This window comes from Copadichromis virginalis, linkage group LG14 (genome assembly GCF_057382275.1).
Source record: "Copadichromis virginalis isolate Kocher_CV1m ecotype Utaka linkage group LG14, C_Virginalis_male_GT1.1, whole genome shotgun sequence".
In the NCBI taxonomy this organism is placed as follows: domain Eukaryota; kingdom Metazoa; phylum Chordata; class Actinopteri; order Cichliformes; family Cichlidae; genus Copadichromis; species Copadichromis virginalis.
The window spans coordinates 33,837,004-33,858,306 of record NC_140631.1 but is presented as its reverse complement, the minus strand read 5'-3'; the positions used below and the strand labels follow the sequence as shown (position 1 = coordinate 33,858,306).

The 21,303-nt window shown below is 38.9% G+C and overlaps 1 protein-coding gene across 1 annotated transcript in view; it reads right to left on the bottom strand.

Moving 5' to 3' along the window:
• b3glcta (beta 3-glucosyltransferase a) overlaps nt 1-18,971 on the bottom strand; it is an 81,582-nt gene extending 62,611 nt beyond the window's left edge. The window contains exons 1-2 of the mRNA XM_085430548.1: nt 18,661-18,971; nt 8,549-8,586 (exon numbers count right to left, since the gene is read on the bottom strand). Coding sequence (XP_085286674.1) covers nt 8,549-8,586; nt 18,661-18,778 — 156 coding nt within the window. The 5' untranslated portion in view covers nt 18,779-18,971. The remainder of the gene's footprint in view (nt 1-8,548; nt 8,587-18,660) is intronic.
• Between the last annotated feature and the right edge of the window lie 2,332 nt (nt 18,972-21,303).

Below are 21,303 nucleotides of genomic sequence, written 5' to 3'. Positions count from 1 at the left end.
TTGGAACAATGTCCTTTGGACAAGCTACACCAAACAGAAGATGTTTGGCTATAATAATCAGCATCATGACTGGCAAAAACCAAACACAACATATCAGTAGAAATGGCTCATACCAATTGTAAAGCACGGTGGTGAAGTGGTGGTGACTTTGGGCTTCTTTGTAGCCACCATCACTAATACCATAAAGTCTTTGTATATCAAAGCACTCTTCAGTCAAATGTGAGCCCATCCATCTAACAGATAAGATTGACTGAAACTGGATCATGCAACAGGACAGTGATCCAAAGCACAGCAGCAAATCTACACCAGAATTGCCGAAAAAGAAAAGAATCAAGGTACTACAATGGCCCAGCTGAAGTCCATACCTCTGATTACAATGCAGGACTTTAGGAGAACTGTGCATATATAAATGTATGCAAACTTCAATGAACTGAAGCAATGTTATAAAGATGAATGGATATGAGAAACTGAAAACAGTCATACAGAAAACAATTACTTCCAGTTAATGCTGCTAAAGGTGGTTGTATAAGCTACTGAATCTTGGGGTGTACTAGGTTCTTCACAGACCCACACAGAGTCCTTTGAAAGCTGTCATTTTCCTTTCCTTTTCACATGACTGTAATTGTGAATGCACTTTAATTAGCTTAGGAAAATCAGAAACTGCTTGTTTGTTGTATTTTGTCTCTTCTACCTGTGCTTGGTACCTGCAGTCAATTAAACATAGACAATGACAAGCCAGTCAAAACAGATTACGTTTTTTTTTTTTATACATGTGATTGATAACATGACTGATGACTGATAGTATTCTCTTTCAATATACAGGGAGTGCAGAATTATTAGGCAAATGAGTATTTTGTCCACATCATCCTCTTCATGCATGTTGTCTTACTCCAAGCTGTATAGGCTCGAAAGCCTACTACCAATTAAGCATATTAGGTGATGTGCATCTCTGTAATGAGAAGGGGTGTGGTCTAATGACATCAACACCCTATATCAGGTGTGCATAATTATTAGGCAACGTCCTTTCCTTTGGCAAAATGGGTCAAAAGAAGGACTTGACAGGCTCAGAAAAGTCAAAAATAGTGAGATATCTTGCAGAGGGATGCAGCAGTCTCAAAATTGCAAAGCTTCTGAAGCGTGATCATCGAACAATCAAGCGTTTCATTCAAAATAGTCAACAGGGTCGCAAGAAGCGTGTGGAAAAACCAAGGCGCCAAATAACTGCCCATGAAAGTCAAGCGTGCAGCTGCCAAGATGCCACTTGCCACCAGTTTGGCCATATTTCAGAGCTGCAACATCACTGGAGTGCCCAAAAGCACAAGGTGTGCAATACTCAGAGACATGGCCAAGGTAAGAACGGCTGAAAGATGACCACCACTGAACGAGACACACAAGCTGAAACGTCAAGACTGGGCCAAGAAATATCTCAAGACTGGTTTTTCTAAGGTTTTATGGACTGATGAAATGAGAGTGAGTCTTGATGGGCCAGATGGATGGGCCCGTGGCTGGATTGGTAAAGGGCAGAGAGCTCCAGTCCGACTCAGACGCCAGCAAGGTGGAGGTGGAGTACTGGTTTGGGCTGGTATCATCAAAGATGAGCTTGTGGGGCCTTTTCGGGTTGAGGATGGAGTCAAGCTCAACTCCCAGTCCTACTGCCAGTTTCTGGAAGACACCTTCTTCAAGCAGTGGTACAGGAAAAAGTCTGCATCCTTCAAGAAAAACGTGATTTTCATGCAGGACAATGCTCCATCACACGCGTCCAAGTACTCCACAGCGTGGCTGGCAAGAAAGGGTATAAAAGAAGAAAAACTAATGACATGGCCACCTTGTTCACCTGATCTGAACCCCACTGAGAACCTGTGGTCCATCATCAAATGTGAGATTTACAAGGAGGGAAAACAGTACACCTCTCTGAACAGTGTCTGGGAGGCTGTGGTTGCTGCTGCACGCAATGTTGATGGTGAACAGATCAAAACACTGACAGAATCCATGGATGGCAGGCTTTTGAGTGTCCTTGCAAAGAAAGGTGGCTATATTGGTCGCTGATTTGTTTTTGAATGTCAGAAATGTATATTTGTGAATGCGGAGATGTTATATTGGTGTCACTGGTAAAAATAAATAATTGAAATGGGTATATATTTGTTTTTTGTTAAGTTGCCTAATAATTATGCACAGTAATAGTCACCTGCACACACAGATATCCCCCTAAAATAGCTAAAACTAAAAACAAACTAAAAACTACTTCCAAAAACATTCAGCTTTGATATTAATGAGTTTTTTTGGGTTCATTGAGAACATGGTTGTTGTTCAATAATAAAATTATTCCTCAAAAATACAACTTGCCTAATAATTCTGCACTCCCTGTAGGTACATTTTTAGGTTAATGTTCCTCACGGTTTCATTCAGACATTACCTCGATTGTGATAGAGAGGATATTGTTGTTATTCAAGATTAGAAAGTACATCAAGTTATTTTTTGTTACTGCAGACAGCAGTCTGCTGTTCAGACCTGTGATAGACTGAAAGTGATGTTTTTTTTCCACAAAGTTTGATCCAGTGCTACTGTGACTTTTATAAGGACTTAAGACCTGAAGCCAACACATTTAGATGTCATCTGATTAATGGACTTAAGTGCACATCTGAAACAGGCTTTAGGTATAAGCTCATTTTGCATCCTTTTTTAACATTATTAATAATAACTTCTAAAAAAGTTACAGTATTTTTGACCGTGAAAAGCAATGATAATGTGATTCAGACAAAGAGTAATTGGGCTACTAAGAATTAAGATTAAATGCTTTTGGCTAATCTATAGCTGCATGTGTGTACACAGGTTTTCCCCAAACATGAGATTTCCAGATATAATAGATAATGTTGGAGCTTAATGCAAATTAGTGTGTAATATCTGGGAACTGCTGGTACTTGGGTTTTTTCCAGGTGCTGTGGGATCTTTGAATGAATATTGACAGCATTCACAAAGGTTTGTTATCTCAGAAAAAATAATCATTTTTCCTGAGCTGAGGTCACTGCAGACGAGTTGAAGCAATGATTCAGACATTAGACGTCTCTTCTTGAGTTTGATTTCTGCAAAGCAACTGCCCAAGGTGAAGAGAATAGGAATAATAAGAAAAACTCTTTTTGCTTCTAGTGACAGCCGTTTAGGCTCTACAGATTAATTCTGGCAGAAAAACAACAACCTGCAAACGCTGGGGAAGGTGTTATTGCTCAATCTAACACGGTGAGTCAAATAGTGCTTTTTTAAGGAATCACTTTTCTTTATCTTCAAGACTAATCATTATGTCAACCACTGAAATGTACTCAAAACTTGAAACCTACAAAAGACAAAAAGCACTCTTCTCTGCTGGTCACAGTTGAAAATAAGTGGTTGTTATATTTGTTATCTGGATTACTTCACAAAGAAACTATATCATTTTGGAGTAACTGGAATGCTTGTCCCAACCTTCAGAGAACACCATGTCCCATCCTGCACAGTGTACATTCATACTCAAGAAAATGTTTATATTATATAACTTTGTGAAACTATACCACTTAGTCTCAAAAACACATTAAATAACTCATTGACTCACAAAGATGCACTTTCGGTTACATTTGTTCTGCTTGTCTCCATGTGTGTGGTGACTGCTCTGTGCTTTCCCCCCCACATATATTAACACCACCAGAAGGTGATGCTGACCCTTTCAGAGTGGAACGCTTTCAGGCTGGGTCATGTATTTAATTTTAGAAGTGTATTCATAACTTGCAAAGCCTCAAAGTCAAGCATTAGAGAAATGCTTTTCACTGGCTTTGCAGGACCATCAGCAGGAGGTTTGTTCTCACATTGTATAGTTATCTTGCATCCTTCCTCATGAGTCCTCAAAGTACACACAATCAAGGCACTTGTGCTTACATAAGCAAATGTGTAGTATTCTTGTTGTTTCTGAAGCCCTGAAGCGACAGATAATCGCAGCACCTGTGCTTGCCTTTGCCACCTTCTCCAAGTCATTTTCAGTTCAAACTGCTGCAAGTCATCAGCGGCTTCAGGCCATCTTCAAAGGAAAAGGAGGTGGGGAGGGGGTCGATATGCAAGCCACTGACTGTGTTGAAAGATGACAACTGATTACGCTGATATTTACAGCTGCAACTGTGTTTCTTGAATTACATATGATGAGTCTCTTGTTGCAATGGTATAATCAAAAAGCTGATTAAAGCAAAGTATGAATCAAAACTTCTTCTTCCATTGGAAGAAGTAAACAGTAAGCAGCAGTAAAATTGGTTGTAGCTTCTTTGCATTCTGATATTAGCATTTCCCATATCACACACCACACGAGCCGTGCAGATTTATTCGGATCTGATGAGCACAGCTGTTTGAAGTCAGTTGGGGAATCCTCTTTCATGCAGCAGCAGATCTTCTGAGCTGACCATTTGGTCTGAAAATCATGTGAAATACACTCTGAAGAAGTAATTTAGTTAAAAGGCTTACTCTACTAAATATCTATACCAGGGGTATGAAACCTTTCTGATGACGAGTGCCATTTAAAATTTCTTCAGAAGTCAGTGTGCCATATGATTGCATTAGCAATAAATTTAATAACGCTCTATATGAACAGTTACACACTATATAGAACCACTTTATAGAATTATATTTGTTCGCAGATGTTGCCAGCTATCAGCGAATAGTTATCAGCTATTTTGAAACAAAAAAAAGACACATTTTATCCATAACAAGAACTCCATAACAGCAAATGAACTGTACAACAGAAAATGCAAATGCTATTTATGGTCTCCTCACAACAATGATAAGAAAAATTAACTGGGCCAATATGGCATGTCTGTTAATACACTCTGATCTCTGGTCTCCCACTCAGAGACACAGGTCTCCAAGTGTCCAGCATTCAGACGGCTACCTGAGGACACTCATGAAAATCTGCTCACACAGATATGTAGAGCTAAATACTGTCAATAAGGCCTATGCAATGTTCTGAAGACAGTTAAACTTGTCAGGTAGTGATGTCCAGCAGGTGAAAATGCAAGCTCCATGAACACGCACAGCTGTGGATGTTATATGTATGATTTCTATACATTTTACGTCAGATAAAAACTATGGTTGTAAGCTTCAGATAATTATTTAATAACAGCTAGACATTTTAAATGAGAATTAGAAAGTATTTCTTTGTGTCCCCTTCTCCCTGTTAATGCCCTACCTGGCCCCCTGGCAAAACTTTGCTAGACCCGCCCCTGCATAGTTACCAGCTGTCAGCTACATTAAAAAAAAAAGGATCCTGGTGTTATTTGTCTCTCAGAAACAGTTCATAACTTCCCTTCAACTCATTCATGTCACCTTAAAGGTAAACCTGTTTCTCCATCACCTGTCCAGCTCTGATGATCCAGTAAGGACATCTCCTGGTTTCATCTTCATGTTTCCCTCTCACCAGATATACAAACCGACATCATGACCAGCAGCTTTTACAGCTGTGGCTCCAGCAAACATCAGCTGATACTAGAAATTAATATTAAATAAATTCTAACAACAGCTGATCAAGCTTAAACGTGCTGCTGTTGCTTAGCGCGACATCCGCCGGTTTCCTCTTTCTGGCGCAAAGTGGGCGATAAACAAACGAGAGAAAAGCCGATCAGCTGATCATTGATCAGTTTCATGATTAAAGAAGAAACAGGAGAGGGAGGGGGAGGGAATGAGAGAAGAAGAGGCAGTTGTGCAGTGTAATGACAGAATAACTCCAGCTTTGTGTCTTTTTCCATTCTAGCTGAAGTACGGGACAAAATGTTCCTTTTCACCTCAACACGAAACACGTAATATTTTCTCTCAATGCAGGACGATTCCATCTTTTTACGGGACGGTTGGCAACTCTACTAACTAACCTTATGAATTAAATAAAGTTCAACATCAGTAACATCAAAGCACCTACCCAGCTGTATAGAAACTCTGTCATGCTAGCATGACGGTACGAGCAGTACAAGTTATTGTAGCTGACTGTAAAAAGTCAGCACAACGAAAATAAACTCCGCCTAAACTTGGTTTATATCTGACCCAGATAGACAGCAGGTCATAACTTCTTACCTGAAGTTCAGTTCACCTGACACTCCGACCGGCGGCTGTCTCAGGTCTCTGCTCCTCCTGCCTCCCCTTTCTCTCATCCACCTGCTGGCCTCCACCACTTGCTAATTTTACTGAATCTGAGGAAGCACCGCCATAGCCACCACCAAACAACTGAGTTATTTTTACACACCGACCAGCATCTGGCCAATCCACCACCTTTCATTGTTTATACCGCTACAAAGAAAAAAAAGTCACCGGGCCACCGAGCAAATGCCCAGTATGCCCGATGGCTAGTCCAGCTATGGTCGTGCCATCAGTTAACCCTTCGCGTGCCACAGTTGGCACGCGTGCCTAGGGTTGCCGACCCCTGATCTATACAATGGCATTTACACATATATTGCTTCTGAAATTTCTATTGGATATACTAATTAGTATTTGCTTATTTTTAGTGGATTCTTTAAGCACTTCCTGTTTTTGCACTGATGAGGCCCTGTTAATGATCGGAACCATTTATTGCACAATAACAAGTGATTACAAAAACATCAACCAAAAATAAATAAATATGAACAAGAGAATCAGGAAGCAAAATCTAAACTGCAAAAACAACTCATTTTTGATGTAAAGCAGGAAAAAAAATTGTTGTTTCTTATTACCCCTGCCACAAAAAAGGCTGTACAAGCACTTTTGTAAAATGTCAATAACTATCAGTGGGACAAGCATTTAAAATGCTTTATTCATAAACGGTATAAAATTCCAAACATTAACATTGTTTTCTTACTCTTTGATCATTTCTAAGGATATGTTGCAAAATATTTTATGTGTGAGTGACCTTCAAGCCTCCTGCCACAGCCCTGATCTATATTTTATGACTTTTCATAACTAAACTGGAGCACTTCCATGACCTAAAAATTTGTATTCCGTTCTAATTTGTTAATGTTGTTTCTCAGCTCGGAAGATCTAAAAAGGAAATAAATAACCTGGTTCACATTTGACCCGAGTTACACAAAACACACACACACACACACACACACACACACACACACACACACGCTAAATACAACAAATGTACATACAGAAGGCAAAGTGTCTTTATGTCTGAGAAACCTGCTAAAATTTTCTAAATGGTAAATGGATTTTATGTAGTGTTTTCCTATTCATTACACACTCAAAGTGCTTTCCATTATAATCAACATTCACTTATGCACCCACACGTCAGTGCATCACTTTTCACTGTAAACATGGTCCAAGGACACTTGGACGTGCAGCCTGGAGTAGAGGTTATTGAACCACTAAACGTCTGAGCAGTGGGTGACCTACCCTGCCCCTTTAGCCACAGCCTATGCAGTGGGCAGTGAGTGCATTAGGAAATTCATAGTATGCTGGGAGTATAAAGAGATCATGAGCTTTCAAAACCATTAGCAACCTCATGCAAGGGTAAATATAGGAAAAGACAGAAATAAATGTTGAGCTGTTTCCCCGTGCTTTTTGCAGACATTTAAGTGTATGAATAGATTCATTGCGGCAGTTTAGACATAAAGGAACTCCATAAACTGGTTTCTCTGCTTTTATCATTGTGGCATGATTCACAATCACGTCTTTTTTTCAGCACATTAGCAATTTTATTCCTGATTATCTTTTTTTTGTTGTAAAAACTCAGCTCTTTTCAGTGCCCCCAATGGGTTTCTTCTCCTGGGTGATTATTATATAAATCGTTTTACTTTATCACTTTGATGGGCAGCAGTGCCAAATGGTTCCCTAGTTAAAAAAGGGGATCATGATTTGAATGAGTATCTTTTCTAATAGATACCTTAATAATTTGATAATTTTATTAGGAAAACTGCCTTCTTTTTTTGTTTAAATTGGATGCCAATAGCTTATGCAGTTCTCACGAATACAATCCAACAAAGAACCAACTGTTTTAGGGTATTTATATTCAGTTGGATCACACTGGAGGTTTAGTTAAAAACAATTTCTCCATCATTTATAAGAACATGGGGGAACAAAACTGAAAAAGTGTCAAACTAAAAGAGCAAAACTTCCTCAGCAGGAAAAGAATTAGTTGACATCAGTAAAAAAGTAAGACAGTAATTTGCCGTTTTTGTGATGCTAAGCACCTCTGCCAGGAGGCTTACTGTCAACATCTTCTCACACCAATAAGAAGTAGAGCAACTGAAAATGTTAATTATTTATCACACAGCAACTGCAGACTACAGAAAGTGCAAGAGCAAGAAAACCACACTGAACTTGCAGAAAATCGACTTTGTGCTGAGCAAATCAAACTTCTGATCTAGAGGCCAATATGGGTTCAATTACAAAAACATGGCTAATTTGAGCTGGTCAGGAAGTGGAGGCTTCCCGACCAACTGAAAAGCAAGAAACAAATGATTAACTACTTACAATACCTCAGTGTACTGACAGTGTAAGGTTTCAGGTATCATATCAAGTTTCATTTTCACATAGGAAACAAAGAATAATGGGGGTCAACTGTTTTTCTTACCTGTGTGTCTTTTCCTGAGCTGCCAGCAGCAAGGTGAACTGAAACAATGGAAAAAGATTATGTTATTCCAAATCATCCAGCAAAAAGAAATAAAATATTCAAAACTGAAACAGTCTCCTTTGTGCTTCAGTCTTCACCATCTAAAAGTTGTCATACAAATGCAACACTAAAAGAAAACAACTTGTTTATTATTATTTGTGGACAAACAACATATTTAAAAGGTATTTGAGGGTTTTCTTCCATTCGGAGTTGCTGCTGGATGTCTAAAAGCGTACGGGACAATTTCACCATTCGAGATTATAATTAGAGCCTTGAGAGCTTCTATCCAATTACATTGCCATCGATTCAGAGACAAGAAAATCTTCTCAGAAAGGTTCTCAGGATTTCAAATCAATACATCAAAAACGGCAGCGTTGCTGAGAATGAATTAATAAAGCAATTTATATTAAATTACACTGCCTTCACTCCCACATCACTCAGCTTTAAATCTGACTTTAATTAGATGATCTAACATAAAAAATTGTTAAATTTCCTCTGCTGACTCACTGCACTGTGGCCATTAAAAAGGTCAACAGAGAGTTCAGATTAAAACCTAAAAGCAGCAGATATGTTTTCGAGCTTCAACCGAACCACTATGTAATATCCAAAATATAGGCTCTACAGAAAAGATATAACTATCTGTATTTCAGAAGATTGATACAATCTCTGTGAACCACTCTGCAATAATTTGGTCAGATATTGATTCCAGCCATAGTAAGGAAACCCTTAACTTAAATTATTTAACAAGCACAAAAAGTCCATTTAAATACTTCTGTCTGCAAAGCCTGGAATGAAGCTGCCAGATCAAAACGAGTGACTGCTATTATTCTTATAATGAAAACACTGAAAATAACAGTGGATGCTGACACTTTTAAAACTATCTAAAGGAAATGAAGGGATTTTATTTTTCCTAAGAATGGAAGAGAAGGTCTGATTTTTACTAGTTAGGTTTTCTTGCATTTAAAAACATAAATAAATTCTGTTTCCTGCTACTGTTTACAGCAGTTCACAGTTAATTTAAAGTGCTTGTGTGACAAGGACAAAATGAGACAAATGGAGCGAAGACAGAAAAGATGATGCTGATGAGCTGTTAAATCAACCAAACATGAATGACATTCAAATAATTAACAGAGAAACAAAACACAGCACATAGTGTCTTAAAAGAAATTCCACAATGACTCAGCAGTGACTTTGTTAATTAGAAATAACATTAGTACCATTATATAATAGTGCAGAATGAACCATCATGCTCAACTTTAAGGCTAATGTGAAAGAAATTACTTAATAATGGTTTCATTTCCTGATTAAATACTTCAGATAAAATGGGTATAAATTGACATAAAAAAAAAAGCAAATAGATAAACGCATGTGCAACAACATTGTTCAGTATAGGAAAAAAAAAATCGTGGATAGCAACTTCCCACTGAATAAAGAAAAGCAGTTATTTCAAACATTGCTGAACAAGGTCAAATATTTCCCTTTGGAGTGTAAAATCATGGTGTCTGCAAATAAAATGGATTTCCAGTGTGTTTCAGGCAGCTTTTGTGATGTGGTCCATGCTCATATTTCAATGAATATAAAGAATGCAATGTATTGACCAGCACTACTGACAAATCTTTGATTTTTTTAGACTGTTATATTTTACAGGTAACTCTCTCTTCAAACATTTCCCACAAAAAGAGTCTGCATCTAACAGACACAGGGTGACCAAAGAAAAAGGTAAAAGAAAGAAGAGGGGGAGCCTGATCGTATTTATAAAATGAGAAGCTCAAAATAAATCTTGCATAATGGGAATCACAATCTGGATTAAACTGCCTCCTTTTTTCTTCATTATACACAAGAAGCCAGCAAAACTCAATTTTGTACACCCCCACCCCCCTCCCCTCACATCATTATCTGATATCTGTATATCCTAAAAGCTATGTGAAGTTCACAAACATAAAGCGAGAGCCAGCAAAGCTTTAGGTATGTAGACACTACACACGACATCATGATATTGTATTCTGGTTTCTGTTGTTATTAAAAATGCAACATTTGGTATGAAACTGGGCTTCCTACAGGAATACATACAAGTTAACAATACATTCTGCTACCTCTGCTCAAAATTCCCATCTTTTCATGGCTCACCCTGGAGAGGCAGAGATGCACAGAAAGGAAGAGGGGGAATAACTCCATACATAACATCAGGAGCGGTGACTGGAGCACCTCCATCTCATTGCTTCCTCAGCCTGCATAATCAAGTCTGTTGTTTCCAACCGTGTTTTCAATTGAGCCACACTGAGATGAAGTGGCTTTGATTTCAGAAAGTCTCCAAATTCCTTTACACAATGACGGCGCTGAATGGTTTAGCTTTTAAACAAGCCTGTGCAGAATATACGCTGTTGTCATAATGACAGAACATGTCCAGTGCAATTATCAAGGAAACGCTGCACTCGGGTTTCATCTTAGGCGAATCCAAATTCAAGACTGACAAAGAATGTATGCAGAGCAGCTAGATACTTTATTAAATTCAAACAGGTTGAAGGGTTCTACTGAGAGCCATTTCCTGCTAATGAAAAATGGATTCATAGTAATTAAACAATGGCTTGCTTGTTTGACAATTGGTCAGTGTCTGACTTTAATTACTTCCAGCATTTAATGGGCGCTGAGAGAGCTGGGAAAAATAGAGACACCACATGAAAAGTGCTTTGAAGTAACTAAATCGTATTAACAAAGGCAGTTATTCAGGTGTATTATATTAACTTGAATGCAAATTAGCAATCAGTGTCTGCTTTAAAAGAGCTCTGATAATCACCATGTCCATGTGGGGTATTCAAAGCAACATGAGACAACTAAGGGCTTCCAAATAGACTGAATAGAGAAAGCTCTGAACTGCAGCTGCAGTGGTTCAAAAAACAAAGTTATTTAATTTGGCAAAAACAATAAAATCTAAAATCCTGTTAGCTTCACAGTGCTGATGTATGTGGCAGGGCTGCCATCCAGAAACCACTTTTGAGACCAGCGTGCAAACACTGCCAAGCTGAGAGCCATTAAACATGGATTCAGCTCTTACCAACCTCTTCTGAAAGGCCATCCATAGCCCTCCTCTTTACACAACAACACTACCTGGCACAAGATGTTGTAAAGTGGCTGGTGAAAAGAACAAACATTTAGGAAAATGAAACATGAGAAAAAATGCACGAGTATTTGTCTTGAATAACACAGGTGGGGAAAAACATACTGCTTTGTTTTCTAATGTTGGCCTATTTCGATCATTAAGTATCTTCAAGTTGAAGACAAAGTTAATTTTCATCCTGCTTTATTAATGTTAAATGTTTTGAAAATGTCATCACGACATGAACCAGGCCACAGCTTTTTTTATCTTCTTCTTCTTTCAGCTCCTCCCTTTAGCAGTCGCAACAGTAGATCATCTGACCCCATCACTTGCATCTTCATCTATCAGTCCAACACTCTGCATGTCCTCCTTCACTACATCCATTAACCCCCTCTGTGGTCTTTGTCTTTTACTCCTGCCTGGCAGCTCCATGTTCAACAGTACATGTCCAAACATCAACCATGGCTGTCTAACTTTGTGTCCAAATCACTTAACCTGAGCTTCCCTTCTCGTTTCTATTCTGCAATTCATTTCAACTCTGCCACCTACGGCTCCACCTACTGTCTTTTTGTCACTGAAACATCTCCAAATCACACATCATATCAGGTTTCTGTACAATTTTATAAACCCTCCTTTTCATAGTTTCTGCTATCCTTCTGCTAACGCCTGTGTGACTGCAATCTACATCCAAATCCCATCATACCATTTAAGTCCACTACCAACATCCCCTGATGAACCTCTGTTGGTAAGATCAGTTTTGCCATTCATATCTAATAGATGGGTTGGAGTCAGGGTTACTTCACAGCAAATTAAAAGAACAAATTATAAATATGACAAATGTTAGGATCCCTTTCTACTTTTTCTTTTCCCTCTACATTAAAAATCTGATCCCTTCTGGTTTCCTACTTGTGCGGGCAGACTTTGGCGTTGATTGTGTCTAGGGGTGGTCAATAATGCCTCAAAATTATATCACGAAACTTCAAGAAATTTTGTGATAATGATATTTCACACAAAAAAAACAAAAAAAAAAAAACAAAAAAAAAACAACTGCACAACATTTTATCAATGCCTGCACCTTGCAGGCAGCAGCATTTATGAGTGCAAGTAAATGAAGTGCATTCTCTACCCTTCTTTTCCAATGAGTTACTGTCACTGATGACAGACTACCTAATTTGAAGTGTGAATCCATTGAAGCAAGGTCCCAGCAGCAGCAGCATTACAGTACAATAGAGGTGACTCATCATGAGTCAAGTGTAAGCACAAAAGTAGTGTTTCCCTTGGAATTTAAAATAAAAGTCTAAAATAAAAATTTAAAATAACTTCTTAGCACTAGTTTAACAATAACTAAAGAAACTTCATCTTGCTTGATTCATTGCTTTTCAACTGTTTGAACTGGTATCATATACCTGGCCAAACTATATGGAACAGCATCAGTAATTTCCTTCCACCATCTTCTCTTCCTGTCACATAAATTGCAGCTAACAAGAGCAGCTAGCGATGCTTGGTTGAGTCATTCGTTTAAATTTGAGTCGCATATCACCACCTGTTAGTTTTTGCCTCTAATGGGGAAACAAGCTTGTTGTTTCCACCCTCGATGGGAATGGGGACAAATGGTTGCTGGCAGTTGCTACAGTGGGTGAAATCAGTCACAAAAAGTTATATGTTGGTGCATCAAAAACCTTTTTTGCAGATATTTCTGTCACTGGTGGAATTTGGACACAAGTCGATCTGCTAGTGACCAAGGCAATCACAAGGAGGTTTTTGATGCAGCAACCTCTTTCACCTAGTGACAGTCAGCAACCACTGGGGCAGCACATCAAGGGCGGTTATGATGAATTTTCATCAGTAATGATCAATAATAACCCCAGGCTGAAGAAAACTTACCATAACTTATACGTGAGGTAAGATGATTTCAGGATGCCAGCATTTCTCATTGAAAAATTATAGAACTTAGCAGCAACAAGAACAATAAAAGCTATTATAAGTAAATCTCCTCAAAGGGCTGGCACAGATGGCACACAGTTTCACACACAGTTGTAATAATTCATTTGGTTTATATTTTTTGACAACTGCTCTGCAAACTGTTCGGCATGCAAGATGCAGAAGCTTCATCTGGGATTGTGTCATATTAAATTTAAACTTTCTCTCCCAGCTCGAGCACCACCAGCAGCCATCCAAGATCCATACTAGCAACACGTAATCGAGTTAGAGCTATGGCGCTCACTCTCAGTGCAAATGTTTTATTGTTTGGTTGGTTGGATTTTTAAATATATAAATGCTGATTACATTAAATAAACGTTATCATACTTTTGTAGCAGCTTTTAATCATGAAATTATTATTTGTTTATACAGCTTCATGTCTCGTTCACAGACTGTCTCAGATATATAAAGATGCCAATGTACTAAAACCACCAATGCTATAGTGGGTGTCTCCAAGATTAGATTTTGCCAGAATGACACACAAACACATGCACACATACACACACAAACTCACAAGGTGAAAACAACAACCAGACAGCTGCAGACGGCTCATATAGCAGATTAAGATGCTGTATTCCGCAAATATATTAAAAAGTAATGGACAAGGACAATGCCATACTCAGCAAACATAAGTTGGACCACATCCATTCTTTAACTTGACCTTCATTTTGTTCTGAGCTACAGATCTGTCAAGTCCAGCGACTGTGTCAATATCAGGCTGCAGACATTTAGAGTGACAGGAAAAATACAGGAAACTGCCTTTGTTGTGGGTTTTTTTCTAATGAAACTAAGTGTTTCCAGGAGCACATTTTGCAATGATGGCACCATATACTGCACATAAAGATGTGTGTAGCCTTCCAACACGATTTTATAAGAAAATGACCCTACCAGATCTATAACATCAGTATACACATTCCAAACTAACCAATAATTTCAATAGTTTTAGGTCTATTTTATTAAAATGTAATGCTCATATTTAAAATTATGGTCCCACATTAAATGACAAAGCAGGGTATATTTTTAGGCATAGCTACTTTTTGACTGACATGTCACTACCATATGAGCGCAACATCACAAAACATGTTGCCAATGGGAGCGCAAAGTGTCCAGGTTATCTTGCAACAATATGCAAATGTACAGGTACACAGTCTGCCAAAATGAGAGCACATCAGGTGGTCAAACCCTAATGAAACAACAAAAACAGTGGTATAGTAAGACAGCATAAGCACACATTTTACAGTTGAGTTTCAACAGCATGCTAATCGATATGTTTCTATATAAGGGTGAAGTCTTCTGTCAGAAAATTGATGGAGACTGTGTTGGGTCTTTAAGGTTTTGAGCAGTGGTCGTCTGCTTAAATCTCACAGCTCAGGTAGAGTAACAAACACATCTGAAGTATAAATCTTAAATCCGTGTATAACAGGTGATCAGCAGGATACACAGAAGAGAAAGAACAAAACATTTTTTAAGTTCAGATCCTGACTGATCTGCGAGTTAATAAGGTTGCTATGCCATGTGCTGAAATGTATGCATGTTGTTTTATCTGCCTGCCACAAGAGGCTGCAGTTATTTATTAAAGTCAAAGGAATTAATTTGATTTGCTGTGGGCAGCAAAGAAACATTAATAGCTATATTTCTACAGACATTTCATATTAGAGAGGAGTAAAGATAAATAATACTAAAATAATGGGAAAAACAAAACATGAATGCGATTTGTGAGTTGCATGGCCGAGTGTGTGTACTTGTGAGTAAAGAAACACACAGTTTGCTCTGCAGTTTTTCTTGTGGACTGATATTGGAACATGAAGCACCCCAACAACTAATTCTGGTGCTTGCATTACATCCATAGCACCTATGCTAGCATTTGTAAACTATTATCCCCCCTCTCTCCAACACTAATATACAAGTAATATCAATATTAAGGACCAGAAATACATCAGATCCAAGCACTGAGGATGGAGACTCACTGAAGAGTTACACGACAGAGGCAAAACTTTGGCTTTCTGCTCCAGGTGTTTCACTCACGCCTTTATTCTCATAACATCTCTCACTGCCATTCCTACTAGAATTAATGCTTCAAGTGATGACTATCACTACAAAAAAATATCACATGCTTTTATTCTTTGCTTTCAGCAGCTGGTAGTTAATTGCTGGCTGCAAGCCTTAGTAGATTTTCTAACTCACTGAATCCAAGTTTTGCACTCTAATAGGGAAACTCCCACAAATACATATGCAGCAGCAGAAATAACGGTGTCCACGCCTTTCTGTCACAAAGATGCCAAAACTAATTTATGCTGGTGCAACCTGTTCCTTAAACTGGCCCTGTGCCTTTTTATTAAGCTAAATTGATGTTTTTAAATCAACAACCTAAACAGCTAAAGGACTTCTAAGCACCAATTTGTCACTTAGCCAAAATCTCGTCGTTCATTGTCGATATAGTCATATCTTTTCGCTCCCCCTATGGGATAAGATCTGTTCCAAGACCTGCGAGAGAGTAATCATGAATCCTAATCCTCCTCACCATGTGAGCTGTATGCCTTCAGTCACTTCTAAAAACCCAAAAGTGACCACAGCTGAAGGTCAGAACAAAGACTATTGTTTAAGAGCTGGCTCAGCTCTCCTTTCTCCCCATCATCGCCCACTTCAATCTCACAGTCCTTTTTACTGTCTCTGAACTGAGTCATCCTAAGGTAGAGGAATGGGGAAAAAATTTTGAAGATAAATTGGCAATCTGTCACTTAGACACATGATGAAAAAAACAAACAAATAAAAAAACAAAAACCTTTAAGAAGCTGTTTTCTGGATTGCAATGAAAATGTCAGCAACCAACAAACCAACTGCTCGTGTTTAGACAAATTTTACAGTAAATAAATAACTAGTGTTTTAAATTTAATTGCTCTAAATTAACAGCACAGTTTTACCGGCTTCTCCAGCCACAAGTGATAAATGTTGCTGTTCACCAACAGCATAAGAAAAGCTGAATCCACATTTTTATATAGCTCTACAACCCCATGTATTGTACATCACTGCACTATCTCTAAGTCAACAAGCAATTGCACACTCTATGGAAATACTGCATGTACCACAATTGAAATGCGCCCCATGTGGACCCAGAAAATGCGCTGTGGTCTCAAACTGCTGGTCCCGACTGCATCACACTCAATGTCAAACCACTTGAGTGCACATCAGAAATGACAGTTGGTTGAGGCTCCATGGACAACATCATTGAAAAACAGCAGAGGTGGCACCCTAATGTCACCAAACTGGCTGTTCTCCAGACCTCGGCTGTACTTCAATGTTAGGTCCATGAATATTACATACAGGGGGAGCAGACAAGCAGCCTTGTCTGAGTGTGATGCCCAGCTAAATGTGCTTGACTCAGGGCCAAATACACAAACAGAGCTTTCACCCGGGCACAGGGTCAATTGCAGCAGACACCATGGCTGCTCATACTGCCCAGAAAGTAGTGCATATTTTACATCACACATGCATTGACTTGAGGACTTTTTCAAACTGCTACGGTTTTGTTTAATGTGCAACATCCGCAGGTAGGCTTCAAAGCAGCACTTCCTTCTTTTCCAGTTATTAGGAATTAATTGAACTGAGACAAGGCTTGATTTATTTACTTATTTATTTTTGCCAGAAATAAGCATCCAAGGAAGGAAGCTGATCAGAAATTATATGTGATATATGTTTCTCCTTTTTCTAGTGAAATTCTACAAAATAAAAAGTCATGAACATATTCATGTTTGGAATAAGCAAAGCAAAGCAAAGAAAGGAACGTAAAGCAGCGGCTAACTGTAGGTTAAAATCTTAATTATCCTAGGTCGAATCCAATTAATAATGAATCAGTAGTACTGAGAATGACCTGTGGTAATGCAACACATTGGCAGATCCTTGTGTATTTAGCTATTTAGCTTTTGTCACCATGACAATTTTCAGTCCCAGTGAGGCAAGCAGCTCAGCATTTATCTCATCTCGTTCAGGTGGACCTTCACCATGGTACACTGGGCAGATATAATATTGGTCACTCAGTCCAATTCTCTTCCCAGCTGCAGCCACAAATTGTGTGCTGCAACGTCCATGTCACATCACTGAATATGTGACTGTATGTGCACGGAACATGTACACGCAGAAGAACATGCACACATATGCTAATGCAAATATACGTGGAGCATGCTTAGAGCATGCATTAATTCGTGTTAAACCAATTCAACTAAAAGATTTAACATATCAATTAAACATTTATCAAGTTAAGAAATCAACTTCATTGAGGGAATTATGAAACAATTTTGCCAATATTTGTGCTACAAATTAAAAACTATATATAGTCAAAGCGCAAAGATATCCTTTCACTTGTTTTTCAGTCTGTGGACATAATTTCCTTTTACTCTCTTACAGCGACAAAAATAGGAACAAGTCATGCTTTTAACTGTGGCTTTTGTTTAATCTTCTGCATTTGTTTTTTAAATTCCAAGCGCACATCCAGGGCGACAAAGAAACCCCCAACTTAAAGCTTTTGGGCGCTGTAGCCTGAGGTGCATTGATCCTCGGGCTTGACTCCTGTCGGTGCAACGTCGATATGTCAGGGAAAAAAGCAGCCCCGCTTGTCGCGAGGGGGGGGGATTTGATTTCAACAGAAATGCCACGAGAGAGCTTCCAAACCCTCTCCTCTGCCGTTAACTCTAATATAAACTCATTGGTCTACATAAAGCCACATGGCACCCGGTGAGTGCAAATCGCCTTTAAACTCCTCAGGAAGTTGAGGCGGATCATGGTTCCGCACTTCACACTTAAGAAAATACACTCGCAGCTCGCCTCTTCGCGCTGTTGGCAAAACTGTATCAAGCGCAACACTGTCCCTTGTTTCCAAACAAAAATCAGCTTCGCCTTGAAAAACGGAACAAACTGTTTACTGTTGCCGGGATCGTTACGTCCCTCACAGCTGTCTGGTCCGAGCCCCCTGACTTGAAGATTAGAAAGTAAAGTGAGTACTTACAGAAAGAGAGGAAAAGCAAACAGCCTGCCACTTTGTGACCGACGTGTGGGCTGTTCGACAGCATCCCGGGAGAGTCGTATTTGAGCTGTGTAGGTGGTGGAGGAAGCTCGCAGAGCATGGGCTTTCTGACTGTTAAAAAACAAACAACTGGGCTTTTCCTTTTCACGGAAAACGAGGAGTAGATCTATGCTCCGGCAGGAGGCATCGCCACTTTCTGTACGAGGCGCAGGGACGCGCTCTGCTGGCGGGATGAATTCACTGAGCTCAGCTGACAGGCTGCCCGGCCAGATGGTGGAAAAAAACAGAAACGCTTACTGGAGGCTAACTGCTGCTACCTTCAAGTGCTCCCGTGAAACTCCCGACTTAGCTCTAGAGCTGGAAATACATCTTACCGAGCAGTCTTTTTTTTTTTTTTTTTATCAAAACGTGTTCGAAAAGGTCAATGTAGGTTTATCAAAGGTTATAATTATAATTTTAATTAAATGAAATAAAAAATAAGCCATGAGTTGCTTAAAATTTAACCCATAGCTCCAACTAAAGCATAGCAATAATTTTAGAGAATGTAGTTCCAATTCTACTCTGGAGATAACTGTTCAGTTTTCTCTACAGTTATGTCACTTCCTCCCCCCACAGTAAACATTTGTCATGTCTTACCAGAGGAAATCACACGGGCAACTAGTGACATGAACTAATTGGTTCCAGTTATGCTTTCTTATAAACCATGCCATTAGGTCAGCTTAGATAATTGCCGGATCCTGGAACTGGGACGCCTAAGTAGGATGCAGCTTATTGTTGAATTTCATCGAATGGTTTCCTTGCTTTATGTTGAAATATATTCCTGGAAAATGTCAGTAAGAGGTCACAACTTACATTCATGATAATAATGATGTGCAGATCTGCTATATACAGCACTGCAGACTGTTGGTTTTGCACATAAAGAAACCACAGGGAGACATTTATCAAAAACTCTCCACACTCACCCAACACTTCTTTGTAGATTTTTATAGATCCCCATAAAGCAGCTGTCTCCATGTTTCTGACTCACATTTTGCAAAGCCTTCATTTTTCACGTTGTTTTTTATACACGCCATTAGTTGTTTTGTTGTTGTTGTTGTTTTTTATTTAGGTGCACTTGTTCAGTTATTTGCTAATGCACATATCTTATATCTCAAATATCAGTTAAGACTATTTAGGCATATATTCATATATGACCTGCTGAAGATCAAAATGAGCATCAGAATGGGATTTTTAGTGACTCTGACTCTTGTTGGTATCAAACAGGCTGCTCTGAGTACTTCACTAACTGCTGATCTACTGAGAATTTTTCAAAAGAAGAAAAATCAAGGGAGTAGCAGTTCTTTGGGAAACTGGGTGAAAAGGCCTTGTTGAGGTCAGAGGAGAATGACTAGAATGCTTCAAGCTGATGGGAAGCCAAATAACTCAAATAACCACTCGTTACAACCAACTGAACCTAAGGCAGATGGGTTATAGTAGAAGAAGATCACTCTGAGCACCACTTATGTCAGCTAAGAAGAGGAAACTGAGGCTAAAATTCACACTGACTCACCAAAATTGGACAAACAGAAGAAAGAAAAAATGTTACTTGGTGTGACGAGGCTTGATTTCTGCTATGGCATTCAGGTGGTCGGGTCAAAATCTGGTACAAACAACATGAAAGCATGGATCATGATGTCTGCTTCCAACAGGATAATGCACCATGTCATGAACTCAAATGATCTCATACTAGTTTTCTGAACACTACGGTAAGTTCACTGAATTCAAATGACCTCTGCAGTCACCGCATCTCAATCCAAACAGAGCACCTGTGGGGTGTGGTGGAACAGAGATCGTGCTCATGTATACACAGCTCACAAATCTGCAGCAATTGGGATGCTACCATGTCAATATTGACCAAAATTTGTGAGGAATGTTTTTAGCACCTTGTTGGATCTGGGCCATGAATTAAAAGGCAGTTCAGAAGGCAAAAGGAGATCCAACCCCCTTCTTTAGCTCTTTCAATGTCATGATAGCGTTGCGCATCTAGTTTACTGTTTCCATTTTATTATGTCTTACTGTTTCCTGCTATGACAAGAAACGTATATCTAGTAAAACACCTGCAAAGTCAATGTGCATTTTCGCCTGATTACACTTCTCCTGAAAAGACTCTGGTTCCTTCATATCTGGAGTTAATTTGAACTTGTGAGAGTGGGACAGCTTACACCTTTATCATTCTAATTAGGAGACAGTGGATTAGTTACGTCATTAAGTCCCAGCAAAATGTGAGCAGGGGCCTAATTAGCACAATAACTTAAAGCCCTTATGTGCTGGGTCTGAAACTGTGTTATGTCGTAACCAGCTGCATAACCATATTACTTTGTTCTATTGAGAATATGGTAATATTGAGCTTCTTATGGTATGGTATGAATAGCCAAATCAATAGCTTTCTGTAGCCATGTCAATATGTTGTAAAATGTGACATTATGGGAACAGATCTAAAAATTGAGGGGACATTTTTGCATCCGAAACAGAAGCTTAACTAACATTATAGCATGTTAGCTATATTGCATTTTAGTTGTTGTTGTTTTTTTTTTAAAGTTTTTTTCTCTTGTATATGTTTTTCAGATTTTTCTCTTCATTTTTTTC